At 53.3% G+C, this 15828-nt stretch overlaps 5 protein-coding genes across 5 annotated transcripts; 3 read left to right on the top strand and 2 right to left on the bottom strand.

The window, feature by feature from the left end:
- Window positions 1–575: 575 nt before the first annotated feature.
- Window positions 576–2121, top strand: NCS57_01121000 (uncharacterized protein; the record flags this gene model as incomplete). Its single annotated transcript, XM_053060931.1, has 4 exons — window positions 576–758; window positions 814–855; window positions 906–1627; window positions 1674–2121. 4 exons carry the CDS (start codon window positions 576–578, stop codon window positions 2119–2121), a joined length of 1395 nt encoding a protein of 464 aa, XP_052909317.1.
- A 74-nt stretch (window positions 2122–2195) lies between these two features.
- NCS57_01120900 (Periodic tryptophan protein 2) lies at window positions 2196–4987 on the bottom strand (the record flags this gene model as incomplete). The annotated part of the gene is made up of 3 exons (XM_053060930.1): window positions 2196–4737; window positions 4802–4914; window positions 4970–4987. 3 exons carry the CDS (start codon window positions 4985–4987, stop codon window positions 2196–2198), a joined length of 2673 nt encoding a protein of 890 aa, XP_052909316.1.
- A 684-nt stretch (window positions 4988–5671) lies between these two features.
- NCS57_01120800 (uncharacterized protein) lies at window positions 5672–7039 on the top strand (the record flags this gene model as incomplete). The annotated part of the gene is made up of 4 exons (XM_053060929.1): window positions 5672–5773; window positions 5879–6041; window positions 6101–6411; window positions 6461–7039. 4 exons carry the CDS (start codon window positions 5672–5674, stop codon window positions 7037–7039), a joined length of 1155 nt encoding a protein of 384 aa, XP_052909315.1.
- A 725-nt stretch (window positions 7040–7764) lies between these two features.
- On the bottom strand, window positions 7765–9287 carry NCS57_01120700 (uncharacterized protein; the record flags this gene model as incomplete). The annotated part of the gene is made up of 4 exons (XM_053060928.1): window positions 7765–8568; window positions 8622–8904; window positions 8961–9080; window positions 9142–9287. 4 exons carry the CDS (start codon window positions 9285–9287, stop codon window positions 7765–7767), a joined length of 1353 nt encoding a protein of 450 aa, XP_052909314.1.
- A 2259-nt stretch (window positions 9288–11546) lies between these two features.
- On the top strand, window positions 11547–15657 carry NCS57_01120600 (Ubiquitinyl hydrolase 1; the record flags this gene model as incomplete). The annotated part of the gene is made up of 10 exons (XM_053060927.1): window positions 11547–11769; window positions 11853–12057; window positions 12123–12582; window positions 12633–13575; window positions 13625–14274; window positions 14323–14474; window positions 14524–14953; window positions 15004–15318; window positions 15371–15500; window positions 15548–15657. The coding sequence occupies 10 exons, from the start codon at window positions 11547–11549 to the stop codon at window positions 15655–15657; spliced, it is 3618 nt and encodes a 1205-aa protein (XP_052909313.1).
- Between the last annotated feature and the right edge of the window lie 171 nt (window positions 15658–15828).

Raw genomic sequence — 15828 nt, 5'->3', positions numbered from 1 at the left:
CCTTTATTCGTGTGAAGAGCTATTGCACACACACCCCTCTACCTGTAGTTATATCGACATCCACCCTGACAGATACATAGAGCGAAAACCCAACGCTGACCTGTACCGAGAAGAGAATCACAATCAAGAAGAAGAAAAAAGGAAGTAGAGCTTCATTGTCTGCCTTCACGCCCCAAGTCAATGTCAGCATTGCCAAACCTCGGGACCCGACTAGTCCGAAAAGTGGGCCTCGGCAGCACCTCAATGATGTCAGCTCCGGTTCAAAATCCGGGGTAACCAAGAGCTTCCAGCCCCGGCAGCCACCGAAATCTGACAGGCACCGAGACAACATGTTTCGATTTTACACTCGGAATTACGGTTAAATACGTCAATGTTGCATTCATGATTCAACGGCATTAACCAATCTGCGTTCAACTTTGTGTTTGATACATCCACCGCGGGAAACGACCGAATGCCGAGTCGTGACACATTTGTCAGCCCACCATCCTCTTTTGTAACTTGTCGTCACAAGACGATCTTGTTTCGTCGTCTTACATGAGGTTGTTTGTGTATGTTGGTCACGTATATAAACACCCATGTTGACCCCGCGTGTGATGAGAGTCTGGGCTAGACCTGTAGTAGCTGCATGTTCTAGATACAGCACCATGGCCACGCCGTTCAAGATTGAGATTCTTCCCAAGGATGCAGGGTTGTTGGGGATGAAGCTTGGGGATAAGGAGGCTTCAAAGGTTTCTGAGTTGCTGCAGAGGGATCTCGAGGTATGAAACTGCATCTCCTATTCACCATTTCTGGCCAGTACTCACAACGAACCAGCACCACCATGTCTTTTTCAATGCATCTGGATTCCATGATCATGTAAGTCGATTGTTATCATTCAATGTCTACAACTTACAAACAAATCTCAGATCGTTCATCATGTCCTCACCCTGTACGGCACCGGCGCTTCTACCAAGGACATGGATATCGCCTATGACGCAAACAAAGGCTACCAGCTCAAAGCCATGAAGCCCAAGCCAGAAATGGTCGACAACCTAGAACACGGCTCCGACTGGGCGGCATACCTCGGAAAAGGCCGTAACTACGCTGCTTTTTTGCGCTTCTTCCAGGATGAAATTCAGAGGATTGGCTGGCAAGAGGTTCTGAATGAGTACCTCTTCAAGAACGACGACCGTGGGCGTGACATGAAGAGTCGTTTGTTTGGAGGCCTGCTTCATCCTCTTATTCAAATGCTATACGCTATTGAATGGGAACAGCCCATGCTCGTTGCTTCAGCTCTCGCACAAACGGCAGTCCACGAGAACAAGCTACACGACTTTCTCACCACCGCAGCAGCAAACGCAAAAGCTGACGATGCACCCCCCAAGATGAGCACCATCCTTGGTCTCCTTGATGACATCAACAGCAACGAGAAGACTAGGAGCAGCGCTCGCTGGAACGACTCGCAGCCCATGTTTCAAGGTGTGCTTGGGCGTGCTAGGGATGAGATGGCTGTACTAGCTAGTAGGGTGAGGGTGAACGAGGATGAAGTGGAAGAGAAGGCGGCTGAGATGGTGCATACTGCTGCGTATATGGCCGCAGGAGCAGCTTTTCATCCTCCTCACACACCCAAGTTTGACTTTTTCCTCATGTAAGTCGTCTTCCTAGCTATGCCACATTCATACTAACATGCACAGGCACCACGTCACATCAACCCCCTTTTTCCTCTCCCTTAACGCCAAACCCTGGATCCCAGCCTCCACCAAAGCACAGCTCCTCGAGTACAAGATCCGCATGGATCTCCTGACCTACGCCGCCCGCGGTTGTCCAACCCTCCACGGTGACTTGCTCCGCGAGTACACCCCCAGAGACGGCAAGCTAGCGGACAAGATGGAGGATCTTCTCCCGCGGTTTCACAAGATTGTGGATGATGGGCACACGGTCAAGTTGGCGAGGGCGCTGATATTGGCAAAGAGGACTACAGAGCCGTTTGAGGATAAGAAGTGGGTGAAGATCAAGGGGGATGAGTGGTTGAGGGTGATGCATTTGTTACTGGATGCGACTGAGAATGCTGGTGGGACTATGTGGGTTAGGGGGGCTGGCTTTGACCAAGCTTGGGATGGCATTCCCAAGGCTAGGATGTAAGATAGTGATGAAAAGGAGACTAGGAAACACAATCTTGTACGATATTCGTGGGTATTAGCAACCATATTTACTGTCTATTCTAAACCAACCCATTCGTCAGATCCCTCATCAGACTCCTCACCCCCATCAACAGCCATGAGCTTCACCTCTACATCTGGAGCACCCAGCGTCTTGACCGTCTTCTTCTCCTGGGCTTGGCCTAGAAGATAATCAACCATGTAGACGTTCTCATCTGCAAGCCTCCTGATCTCATCCCTCATCTTGGAAACAGCCCTCGCGACGACACGCAGCTCAACATCAGCCTTTGCGCGGTTCGCAGAGAGCCAGGCGCCGTGCTTGTCGACGATGGCCTTGATCCACACAAGGCAGAACTCAATGTGCGGCGACTCCTCTGTCTGGGCGGCCACGAAGCGCAGTAGGCGTGACACGTAGATGGTGGGGAGGTCGGCTACGACGAGGGAGACTTCTGTGGCCGGGGTGGCTTGGAAGACACGCTTGATGAGGCCAGCTTCGTTGAGGCGGAAGGCCATGACCAGTGCCTTGAGGTAGTCCTTCTCCGTCTCGAGCACGGCAAGGGTCGAGGCGGGTGTGATCTCCATGTTCAGGTCAAAGGGGTCGAACTGGAGATCCTGGTCCAGGCTGTAGATGAGCAGACCCTCAGTCGAAGCCGCGCAGAAAGCCGTGCCCGTTGGAGAGAAGCCGATGCCCGTGACGCGGACCTCGGGCATCTTCTTCCTCGCTGAGGGGTCGCCTCCGCGTTTTGAGCCTGGCAGAGAGCTGTCGACGCGGTCTTCACGGTCAGAAGCTTCCTCCTCATCCAAATCACCAGCAGGACCGGCTTCCGTCATCAGCTTGCTGTTGAGGAACTCTTGCGTGCCCGATAAGGACAAGTTGACGCTGACGGTAAACTTCTTGAGCAGCACCATGGTGGTCACCGAGTACAAGCAAATGTACTTGCTGTTACCACCGGCCAGGAGGCAGCTGCCGTCGGTGCTATAACGGATTGTGTTGAAGCTCTTGGTGCCAGCCATGTTGGCCGCAGTTCGTCGGTCCGTGAGCTTACGCCCACCAGACACATCTCTTCGTCCGTCCAGACCAGAAACTTGCTCAGCATCCGTCATTGACCAGAACGACAATTGGCCGTCTAGTGTTGAGATGGCGAGTTGCAAGGAATCCGGTCGGATAGCCATGTCGAGCACATCGGCCTGGAGCTGCAGAGGCTCGCTGGTTTGCGTCCGGTTGAAGATGGACCAGATGCGGGCTGTTCGGTCCCAAGAGCCACTGACAAGGGACGAGCCGTTGGGTGCAAACGCCAGAGATGAGACGGGGCCTTCATGGCCTGAGAGCTGGTCGAGTAATTGGCCCGTCTGGACAGACCAGATGTGAATGTCGAACGAGTCAAGGGAGCCGGCAGCAACGACTTCACCGCTAGGATCAACCGCCATACACGAGAAAGACAGCCTCGTAGGTGCCGTAAACGTTCGGAAGTTTCGGTAACGAATAAGATCCCACGCTCGAATAGAACCGTCCAGACTTGATGTGAAGAGCACGTTGCCCTTTTTCGCAAACTCGCATGCCGTCACACCGCTGGTGTGCTCTGTAAATGTGACAATACAGAAGCCGGACTGAATATCCCAGACCTTGATCTTGCCATCGTCAGCGGTGGTGATAATGCGCTGTCCATCAGGCGAGTAGACAAGTGAATTCATCGAATCGAAGTGTCCTTGTTGCTTAAGGATATAAGACTCGGATTGCCATTCCCACACCAGCAATTGACCCAGCTTGGACGCGCCAAATGCCAGCCACTCGCCGCTCTTGTTGATAGTAACAAAGTCGATGTCGTTCTGAGAGATGCTCAGCTTGTGGATGTTGTTAAAGTCGGGCATCTCGTAAAGTCCAAATAGACCATTCGAGAATCCAGCAACCAAAAGGTTAGTCTCCGCATGGAAAGAAGCGCATCGCACATGAGCGCTTCCCTGCATGAAGAAATGCTTCTGAACGATGCGCCATTGCATATCGGAATCGTCGTCCTCGTCCATCTTATCGTCCTCCGCGATGCGATTGATGGGCTTCACATATTGCCAGTCAAAGACGGCGCCATCCTTGCTGACGGTGTAAATTGTCTCTTGGTTCTCGGAGAACCAGGCGCCAATCACAGACTGCTTGTGACCCGAGAGAACCGTGGGGGTGAAGCCCTCCTCAGGGTTCAAGCTCCATATCCGAGCCGTAAGATCCTTAGACGTTGTGAGGAAGAATCGAGAGTCGCTCGACCACTCGATATGCGTCACAGTATCGAAATGGCCGGTGTGTCTATGGTGTCGAACAAAGGGAGCGAACTCGAGCTCGCCATCCTCGGAGGTATCAGGTGTCGAGGGCACATGCCAGACCTCAATCTTGCGTCCAAGACCCACGGCAAAGTGTCGACCCGATGGCGAAAATGAAAGCGCCGTTACGGATGATCGGAACGAGAAGTGGTATATGGATATGCGACGAGGCACATTGGTCAGGATTGCATGGCCATCTTCGTCAACGGAGAGGAGCAGGTTGCCGCGGGGTGTAAGTCCAATTCGGGCAATGTTCTTGCGGTGCGCGAAGGGTAGGGTGTATGACTTGTTCCTGTAAGTGAAGAGTTAGCCAAGTTCCAAAATTCGTATATGCGATCCAGGTAGAGACAACTTACTCTACCAAGTTAAACACAGTGACCCTGTTGCCGACAGGCGAGAAGAGGTGAGTGCCATCTGGACTGTACAGCAGGTTGCCCTGGCAGTAAACAGTGCCCAGCAAGTTCGAGAACTATATTACAGTGTCAGTAGTCATCGCATAGAACATCAATTAAGAGCAATCCCACCTTGAAGTCGGTCTTCATTGTTATCGGTAAGCCAAGGCCATGATGCTGCTGAGCTTGAAGTCGCACGCCGCCAAAAAATCAACTTGCGCCTTATCGATAAGAGCCAAAATTTTTGGCCGTCGCAAAGGACCGGCGGGAAATTAATCCGAGGCGCCTGTCATTTCGCAGCGCTGATTAGACTAGTCCATATCCAGTAAGATCAGCCATTCCCCTGTGGCTGAACACTGGTTCCCGTGGCTGGGGCGCTCTATCTAGCCTCCAATTGGCCAAAGCTTCAAGAAAGGGGACCGTGGCTGTTTCTCAGGCCCCTTGACAACAAACCTCTGACCCCAAGAACCCCTGTTGTTTGGGCTTGTTTGGCACCTTCCCTTGCTGCCCCGTGTCCACTAGCCACCCATTTCAGCACTGTCCACTCACCGTCCACGCGGTCGCAGCCAACCAGAGGCAGGAGCCCCCCCTAAAGCGACTCCTTCCCAAAGGCCCAGGGGGGAAACTGGAAGGGCAGGAAATTCGTTCCCCTGAAGCACGAGCTCTCCCCCAAACCTCCACCTTGCACTCGTTCGACCTTCATCGCGATATCGCCGTCGGCCGTCGTCTTTCCATTGCCTCCGCCTGCTCGCCGTGCTTCTCGCTTCGACGCCCCGTTACGAACTGTTCCTCGCCGTTTTTACCGCTGCAACTTTAGAGTAAACCACGTCCAAGATGGCTACAGCTGCTGAGAACGCCTCACCGATTGGCATTGCCAATCTCCCCAACCAGCGACACAAGATTGTCGCGAAGCGTGGTGCTAGCTTCACCATCATGGTACGCGTCTACAGGATACTGCTTGTCCATCGAGAGTTGCTGCCGTGTCCGGATATAGCTATCTCGTGGACCTCATCTTCCCCATACTGACCGCATCATGTCTAGGTTGCTGGCGAGTCTGGTCTCGGCAAGACTACATTCATCAACACCCTCTTCTCCACCACCATCAAGAACTATGCCGACCACAAGCGCCGCCACCAGAAGCAGGTTGACAAGACCGTCGAGATCGAGATCACCAAGGCCGAGCTCGAGGAGAAGTTCTTCAAGGGTACTGCGCCTGTGACACAACACCTCTGACCGACACTCGCTAACACTGCTTGCTTCCAGTCCGACTGACCGTTATCGACACCCCTGGCTTCGGCGACTATGTCAACAACCGCGACTCTTGGATGCCCATCATCGAGTTCCTCGACGACCAGCACGAGTCCTACATGCTTCAGGAGCAGCAGCCTCGTCGCCAGGACAAGATCGATCTCCGTGTCCATGCCTGCCTGTACTTCATCCGCCCTACCGGCCACACCCTCAAGCCCCTCGACATTGAGGTCATGAAGCGCCTTTGCTCGCGCGTCAACCTGATCCCCGTCATCGCCAAGGCCGATACCCTCAGCCCTGCCGACCTGGCCAAGTTCAAGCAGCGAGTAAGTAAATAGTGATTCGCATTGATCACCCCCGCTAATTAGACTGCAGATTGTCTCTGTCATTGAGGCCCAGAACATCAAGATCTACCAGCCCCCGATCGAGGAGGACGATGAGGCCGCTGCTCAGCACGCCCGCAGCCTCATGGCCGCCATGCCTTTCGCCGTCATCGGTTCCGAGAAGGACGTCAAGACTGGCGACGGCCGCATCGTCAAGGGTCGCCAGTACTCGTGGGGTGTTGCCGAGGTTGAGAACGAGGACCACTGCGACTTCAAGAAGCTCCGCTCCATCCTGATCCGAACTCACATGCTCGACCTCATCCACACCACTGAGGAGCTGCACTACGAGGCCTACCGCGCCCAGCAGATGGAGACTCGCAAGTTCGGCGAGGCCCGACCCCGAAAGCTCGACAACCCCAAGTTCAAGGAGGAGGAGGAGGCTCTCCGAAAGCGCTTCACCGAGCAGGTCAAGATCGAGGAGCAGCGCTTCCGACAATGGGAGCAGAAGCTCATCTCGGAGCGCGACCGCCTCAACAAGGATCTCGAGCAGACCCACGCTCAGATCAAGCAGCTCGAGGCCGAGCTCGAGTCCATGCAGGGCAGCGCTGTCCGCAGCCACGGCCGCCGCTAAGCGCAACCTGGCAGATGGTTATGCGTGCATGCGTGGCTGCAGTTGGACAGTCGTTTTTTCATGCTTCTTTTATTGTGGCTCCAGTTTGGGGTTTGGAGTTGAAAATGAAAGGTCCGAGAAATACCACACGAAGAGGAAAGGGGGAGACCGAGTTCATGGATATACCTGCTCGCTCTTCCTACGGAGACAAGGGGGAGTAGCCTTGCTGGGACTGTTTTCATGGCCACGGCATGGCTGTGTAGGAGTTATGATTCCCTCCCCATGATTTTGTTTGTCCCTTGGTTGCGCCGGTAGCTCACGCCAGAAGTACGAGACCCCCTTGAGCGAACAAGACGTATGGAGAATGCCTTGATAGTCTTGCCTTTTTTATTACACCTTTTTACTAGAGCCCTTTCTCTGAGCTAAGCACATTTTAGTCCCCATGTAATTTCAGTCACAGCCTTTTATGATACCAATTTATAGGTTGTCCAATGTTGAATATTGTGTGTGTGTTTACCTTGAACTGTTATCTTGACCCGTGAACTCTGTCACGAGCATGTCCGTTGCCTGTTGGAACTGATGCAAACCCCATAACCATTCAACTCCTTGCTGAACGCCCAGTATTAATCCAAGATGATCGAAATCAAACACCGTTGCCCCAAGATACTAAACACCCTCTCATGATCGCCTCATATTGCACGCCAGTATACTCTAATAAGCCATCAAATTCAATCCCTCGTCAGAGTTCACAAAGCATCCATGCTAGCACGCGTTGTGAGCTGCTCATTCTTGTTGCCCAGTCGTGAAATCTGTAGGAACACGTCAACCCCGTAACCTTCGAGGCTGTGCAAATCCAGACTACCAGCCCAGTATTCAGCATAGACACGGCTCAGGGGCAATCCCATGCCCAGGCGCAGATTAGGTGGTCGGCTGGTGAGCGAAGAGAGAGAGCTCTGATATGGCGGGGCCTTGAGGTCAGCGCGGCCCAGCTCCTCCTCGACGTGGAGTTCCTGCATGGTGGCGGCCATCTTGGGCACCTGGGCGAGATTCTCAAGGCGCCTCTGACTCTGCGGTCCCTTGGTGAAAGACCAGAGGTAAGGGAGCTCCACCCGGGGGATGCCGCCACCACGGTCACAGATGCGGATGATGACGTGCTGGTGGTTCTCACAGATGGTGACCTCGACAGGGTGCGGTTTCACAGAGTTAGGGTCGGCATGTATCTGCTGGTGTCGGTCGATGACGGCCTGGACCGAGTTTCGGAGCAATTCGCCGATGATGTACTCGAGGTGACTCAGAATGTAGGGGAAAGACGCGTCGAGGTAGCCCTCAACCTTGATCTCGGGGATCTGAACGCCAGGACCGTTGGTCGTTCGAGCTAGGGCTCTAACGGCTTTTGAGCAGCGTTCGATGACGTCTTTTGCATAACATTTTATAAAAACCTCGCCGATAAAGTCCGATTCGGATAGCTTGGCGCCAGGGGAGAAGTTGGGGGAGTTGTAGGTCTCGGTCAGGGATAAGTGCTGTTCAGCGATGACTCGTCTTGAGATGCGCTGCCCTCATGGTTAGTAGCTGTTGATGTAGGTTACGGGTAGCCACGCCTCACAGATCTGAGAATAGTATTCATGAATTTGTCCAGGTCATTGGGATCCATGAGTCCGCCGCACTCTAGAATCCCCATAGCAAGCTTTGGTATGACGGTCAAGTGACTCTTGAGGTTCTGGCTGATGATATCGCACATCTTGTCGTTGTCCTCCAGTGTCTTGACCTCTTTGATCTTGCGGAATGTGTCAAAGGCATTGTAGTAGAGGTCATATACAGCTTTCATGTGGGGGTTCGTGACGACGACCCAGGGCAGGCGCTGCATGTCCCGGAGGCGATGTGCGATGCTGTGGTCGCGTGTGTCAGTTTTGATGTGTCGAGATGATGGCGGCTGACAACTCACCGGATGGGCAATTCGGTGCGGACATAGTTGGCAGAGCTGATGAGGCGAGATTCTGTGAGGGATCGACCGAATACCATGAGCTGGCGAAGACTAATAGGGCGGGCTTCCTTTGCGACCCATCTGAAGGGCATCATGGGTTAGCATCGGTTCAATCGAAAGCTGAGCATGGAAGGAAACGCACTCGTCGAGGATGGCGACGGGGCGCCATGAGGAATTGTTTGGAGCGCGCGCGTGGGCTGTCGAGTATAGGGCGTGAGAGGTTCTGAAAAGAGCACCCGGATGTGTCAGTCTGCATCGCCTGCTCTGTCGCAGGGCGATGGATGGCATCTCGTCGGAGGTCGCATACGTCGCGGAGTCGGTTCAAAGTGTAGCAAGACACAGTCGCGTGAGGGTGTCGAAATCGATGAAACGGCAAGAGAGGAGCTACCCCGGGGGGAAGATGAGAGGTTGGAGTTTCTGCTGCATGTGCCGCCTCGGGCAGAAGCTGGGATGGGCAGGGCACAAGTAGAGATGGTGTGGTGTGTGGGTGACTCGGTGCCTCGATTTCTTTACCCCACATTGGCGATACCGGCCGCTCGCCCGCGTTCCCGCATCTGGGGGGGTTGCATGTGCCTGCCGGTTGCGGCCCCTACACGGGATGAAAGGTTTGTAGAGGTAAATCAAACGGATGCTATAATTGTGTGACTAGCTGGGGTTGCTACTTGTGCAACTGATTGTGCATGATTATTGACTTTTGTCGGGCGGCTTGCTTGTTGTTGTGGCGTTTGCTGATGGAAGAGTTGTCAGGAGCTTCTGATGCTTCCAGGTTCCAGTGCCAAGCTGTACTGTACAAGCAACCCAGTCATACAAGAGCTTGCAGTGTTTGTCAATTCCCTACATCACAAGTCTAATGACGGAAATTTTTCTTAAGAGCGAGGATCTGGTTCTGTCAAATCTTGAAACCAACTTCAGAGTTCAGACCATGCTTGACGGCATGGAGCTATGGCAGCTAACTGGAGCTTGAGCCAGGATGATGCTTCCGCTGGGGGACATGCAAGACAGTGCTGGCTACAGCTAGAAATAGAAGCTAGAGAAATACTCGCAGCAAATGCTTCCCGGTTGTCAGTATTGCATAGCTACATAAGTACACAATTCCCACTCTACCTAGGTACTATGTGTTACCGATATAAGGTTTGTTGTCCATGCCTCCAGCTCTAGCTATGCAGCAAGCTCAATACTGCCCATGAAGCTCTTCCACAGCAATAGGTACTACAACTCACTGTCTACGCAGCAGGATCCAGCTTCCTTGCGTCAGACCGCTTCTTTTAGTCAACTAACCTCATCACATGTCATGAGCAAGGCGATCCCAGGATAGTGAGGCATGGTGCGTGCCTGTCTGACATTGCCTTAGCTTCGCATTTGCCTGGTATTTGGTGAAAGGCGGGCAACGTCATTGGCGGGGTGATCCGATGACGCTTCTTTGAGATAAGGATGTACTTGTAAGTGTGTGATGCTATAAGCAAAAATGCAAGTCCTTCCCTAGTGCCGCTGTCGCCTCAGCCCGGATCCCTCAGGCTTCGCACAACTCTTTGTTCCCGCCTTGATGATTGATTATCAGCTTGGGCCTGTCGATACCAGACGTCTCACTCTCCTCCTCACATAATTATCCCCGTATCTCGACGACGCGATACAGCTTCTCTATTTAGACGAGACGAGACTTGGGCCTTGGGGGGGCTTAGAACTGTGTGGGTTTCAGCCATTGTCTATCGCCTTTTTACTGACCTAACCGACCGCTCTCTTTTTTTTCCTCTTTGCAGTCCATTTGAGTCGAGTTCCTCATTCCTCCTGTCCTGTCATTGCTGCATTGACCTTGACCTGGCAGGCCTGCCAACGTTACGTTACCCACCTCATAGCTCACTCTTTTTTTCCTGTTTTACTTTGGAGTATTCATACATATTTATCTACCTCCAACCTCGGACTCCGTCCATCTACGTCGATACCTATCTGGGTATACGTCCGCTTCTGGCATCTGCCGTGTCTTCCGCTTCTCGCCTCGACATTGTCGAGCTGCTGTCGACGAGACGCCTTTGGACTGTCGCCACGCCCGCCCGCGCGTCGTCGCCAGTTGGACCAGCATCTCGTGAGATCACCACCACTTGCGTTTTGTCCTCGGCCGCCCTATCACCGGAAACTTGAGTTGCCTCATCCTGCATAACCACGCCGCCGTTCCTGCCGCTCCGGTCGGCTGCCTTGCACTGTCAAAATGGTACGTCGTTGTCCGTCCCCGTGCATCCTGCCGTGAATTGGCACTGCTCTTCGTACTGCCTGCACTGCAGCCCCGTTTGCCTTGGCTTGCCGTCAAGTGTCTTTTGTTTCTCTCTGCTTTCTCTCTTTCATTTCTGTCTTCCAACTCAAACTCCTGACTCCCTGCATCATCCTCCCGCTGCTCATCTCCAGCTGCATCCTGCCCCCATCAGTTGACCTTCGAAATCGCGAGCTTCCCCTACCAGTACTCGTTAATTCCCATCACCTTCGACCCGACATCACATCACTTGCCCCTCACCACCCGCGCTACTGGACCCCCCAGTCCCTCCGAATGCCGACATCATGGCCTCAAATCGTCGCGAGCTGCCGCATCACATCAGGCCCTTAGCTGACCGTCGCACTCTCCCGCAGACTCACGATGTCCATTCCCCGAACGACATGGTCATGGACACGGACGATTACATCAGCGTCGCCAACGAGCCCGAGAACGTCGCCATCATCAACCCCGACAACCTCGAGCATGGCGAAGCCGATCAGCTGCAAGATCTCCCCATGGCCAACGACCGTGCGTATCCCCGTCAATATGCCCTACCGCTGCCTACACCTGCCGTGTCCCCCTACAGATTGCGTCGACCGCGATACCGCCAGTTTTAGGCGATGCCATTCTTTCCAAGCTCCCCACGCTAACCGTCATCATGGCTTTAGACGAGGCGATGAAGGAGCTCTGCCTCCCCCCGTTGATCGATGAACCCAAGATCCTCGGAGACTACAACCATACCTGGACCGTCGAGAACTGGCGCACTCTGAGCAAGAAGGAGCATGGGCCTGTTTTCCAGGCTGGCGGCTTCCCATGGTGCGTCTGACTTGTTTCCGACGCTGCCGTTTGCCTAGACGCTGACACTCGCATTCCCGCTACAGGCGCATTTTGCTCTTCCCACATGGAAACAATATAGATCAGTGCTCCATCTACCTTGAGCATGGCTTCGAAGCCGATAGCGTCCCCGAGAATTGGAGCTGCTGTGTGCAGTTCGCACTTGTGCTATGGAACCCGAACGACCCAAGCCTATACGTCCACCATGCTGCCCACCACCGGTTCACCAAGGATGAGGGCGACTGGGGCTTCACCCGCTTCGTCGAGCATCGGCGTATGTTTAATGTACCATGGGAGGGTGGTAGTCGACCGCTCTGCGAAAACGACACGGCCAACATCACCGCCTACCTTCGCCTAGTCGACGATGAGACGGGTGTGCTGTGGCACAACTTTATCAACTATGACTCGAAGAAGGAGACGGGCTACGTTGGACTCAAGAACCAGGGCGCCACCTGCTACCTCAACTCGTTATTGCAGTCTCTGTACTTTACAAACAAGTTTCGAAAGGTAGGTTCTTGAGCTTGTCTCGCTTGCCTCTGTTTTGCTGACCTGCCTAGGCTATCTACGGAATCCCCACCGAGAATGACCCGAGCATGCACAACAGCACTTATACCCTACAACGACTATTTTACCAACTACAGACCTCTGACCAGGCGGTGGGAACCAACGAGCTCACAAAATCATTCGGCTGGGACACCCGACACATCTTCGAGCAACAGGATGTCCAAGAATTCTCTCGCAAACTCATGGAGAGAATGGAGGAGAAGATGAAGGGAACCGAAGCTGAGAATGTCTTGCCTGGGATGTTCAGCGGCAAGATCAAGACGTACATTTCGTGCATCAACGTCGACTACGAATCCAGCCGTATCGAGGACTTCTGGGACATTCAGCTGAACGTCAGCGGCAACAAGAACCTTCTCGAGAGCTTCCAGGACTATATTCAAGTGGAGAAAATGGATGGCGAGAACCAGTACTTTGCCGGTGACGAGCACAAGCTTCAGGATGCCAACAAGGGTGTCATTTTCACTAGCTTCCCCGATGTCCTGCACCTGCAACTGAAGCGGTTTGAATATGACATTCAGCGCGACATGATGATGAAGATCAACGACCGATACGAATTCCCTGAAACGTTCGACGCCGCGCCGTATTTGTCCGAGGATGCTGACAAGTCTGTCCCGTGGACGTATCAGCTTCACAGTGTCCTGGTTCACAGTGGTGACCTTAACGCGGGCCACTACTATGCCTTCCTGAAGCCCGCGCAGGATGGCTGGTTTTACAAGTACGATGACGACAAGGTGACCAAGGCCACGCTGCGGGAGGTGATGGAGGAGAACTTTGGCGGCGAGTATCGAACGGCCAACGGCTATCCACGCGCCCCCCTGCAGAAGAAGGTCCCGATCATGCGCCAAAACAGCGCGTACATGTTGGTGTACATCCGCCAGTCGCGCATAGACGATATCCTCTGTCCAGTCACCAAGGACGACATCCCGCTTCACCTCAGTAAGTCACACAGGGTGTCTCTTGTATCTCGTCTTGCTAACCTAGCAAGAACAAAAATTTGAGGAGGAAACGGCCCAACGTGAGGCCAGAAAGAAGGAGCAAAGAGAGGCGCATCTGTACATATGGGCCAAGGTGATCACCGACAAGTCTTTCCAACAATTTAGCGGAACCGATCTATGCCAATTCGATGCGAATCCCGACGTGGACCCAGCTGCACCAAGCTACTACCGGGTTCTCAAAGCAATGACCATGGAGGAATTCGTTGGACAAGTTGCAGCAGACATGGGCGAAGATCCACGCAGGGTGCGGTTGTGGCTCATGGTGAATCGGCAAAACAAGACAATCCGCCCCGACCAGCCGATCATGGACCTACGACCTACGGTAGACGAAACCTGCTCTCGATCAGCCGCTCACCGGGATTCAAGTCTCCGTGTGTGGGCTGAAGTTGCTGAGGAAGTCAATGCGGATGGTGAGGCAATCTGGCCTTCGTACCAGAGCCAGCCAAACGGCGTGATTATGAAGAACGAGGTCATCTTGCTTCTCTTGAAGCACTTCGATATCGAGACTCAATCTCTAAGGGGTGTTGGCCACGTTTACATCTCCAAGGAGAAGAAGGTAGAGGAGCTTGTCCCCCTGATCATGAAGAAGATGGGTTGGGGAGACAAGCTACCAGCCGACGAGAAACTTTCCCTCTGGGAGGTAAGACATCCTTCTGACTTGGAGACCTTGGTATCTGACTGCTGCTAGGAAATTAAACCGACCATGATCGAGCCTTTGAAGCCTAAGCAGTCTTTGAAGGTTGCAGAACTGCAGGACGGAGACATCATTTGCTTCCAGCGAAGCACAGAGCGCAAGGCCAGTCTAGAAAAGCGCTCTGGCGACAAGCCTATGCAAGAAACGTGTGTAATGACGTGGATTTATATGAGTAACTTACTAATGTTTCGCCAGGGTCAACACATCAGAGCACTTTGAGGATGCGCGCGAGTATTACGATTTCCTTGAGCATAAGCGAACTGTCAAGTTCCATCCTCACCCTACCCGGTGTGACCAGGCTCAATACCCTCCTTTCGAGCTGGTGCTCAACTCTAAGATTACATACGACACGCTCTCGGAACGGGTTGGAGCTCATCTGGCTGTGCAACCTACTCACATTCGATTCTGGACTGTGAACGCATCAACCCAGAATCCCAAGACACCCGTGAGACGAGGAGCAAACCCAACACTGCGACAGATTCTAAACCCGATGGGCTCCACGGCACTCAACTCAACCCAACGGAACGACGCATTCTACTTTGAAGTGCTTGAGATGAGTCTCGCTGAGCTGGACACCAAGAAAAGCATCAAGGTGATCTGGCTGAGCGAGGGCATCACCAAGGAGGTACGAGGGCGTGTGGCATTGAGATATATATCAGCTGACAAATTGTACAGGATCAATACGATCTCCTTGTCCCCAAGACGGGTACAGTCGACGACGTGGTCGAGGCATTGATCAAGAAGGCGCAGCTTCCGAGCGAGGCTGAAGCTGGTAGAATACGGGTGTACGAGACCAGCTCGAACCGATTTTACCGAGAGCCGCTCCGCGAGCATCCTGTCATGAACCTTAACGAGTATGCACAGATCTATGCTGAACGTGTTCCTCAAGAGGAGGCGAACGCCGATGAGAACCACTTCATCCAGGTTTTCCACTTCCAGAACGACGTCAGCCGAGTTCATGGTGTGCCTTTCAAGTTCTTGGTCATTGAGGTAAGATTTCCGGCTCGAGAAGGAAAGACATGTGGCTAATAGTATTGCGTAGGACGAGAAGTTCGCCGACACAAAGAAGCGGTTGGAGAAGCGAACTGGAATCAAGGGCAAGAGCTTTGAGAAGATCAAGATCGCGGTGGTGCGACGATCTAACTACTCGAAACCACAATATCTCAGCGATGGTATGTCTCGAACGGCGATGTTTGTTTATGTAACTAACAAGAGACAGACGACGTATTATCATCCTTTATCCAAGGGGAGGATGACTACCTCGGGTTCGACCATGTAGACAGGACAAGGACGCTGAGGAACGGCGTTGGGGACCTGTTTCTTCGATAAAGGGGGCTGAGGAAAAGAGACAGGCTTCAGGCACGACACGGCGTATCTAGCATATCTGCCGGCTTGGTGTCGAAAGGCATCATGCACGTTTGCGGCGACAGACACGGCATTTTCTCTTCGGTTGGGCCACAGACACGAAGAAGGCAAAGGAGAGGGATGAGTGGACCATGT

The sequence above is a fragment of the Fusarium keratoplasticum genome, chromosome 9, assembly GCF_025433545.1.
Source record: "Fusarium keratoplasticum isolate Fu6.1 chromosome 9, whole genome shotgun sequence".
Lineage (NCBI taxonomy): Eukaryota > Fungi > Ascomycota > Sordariomycetes > Hypocreales > Nectriaceae > Fusarium > Fusarium keratoplasticum.
Note: the sequence above shows the minus strand (reverse complement) of the source record. Positions and strands in the feature narration are given on the sequence as shown.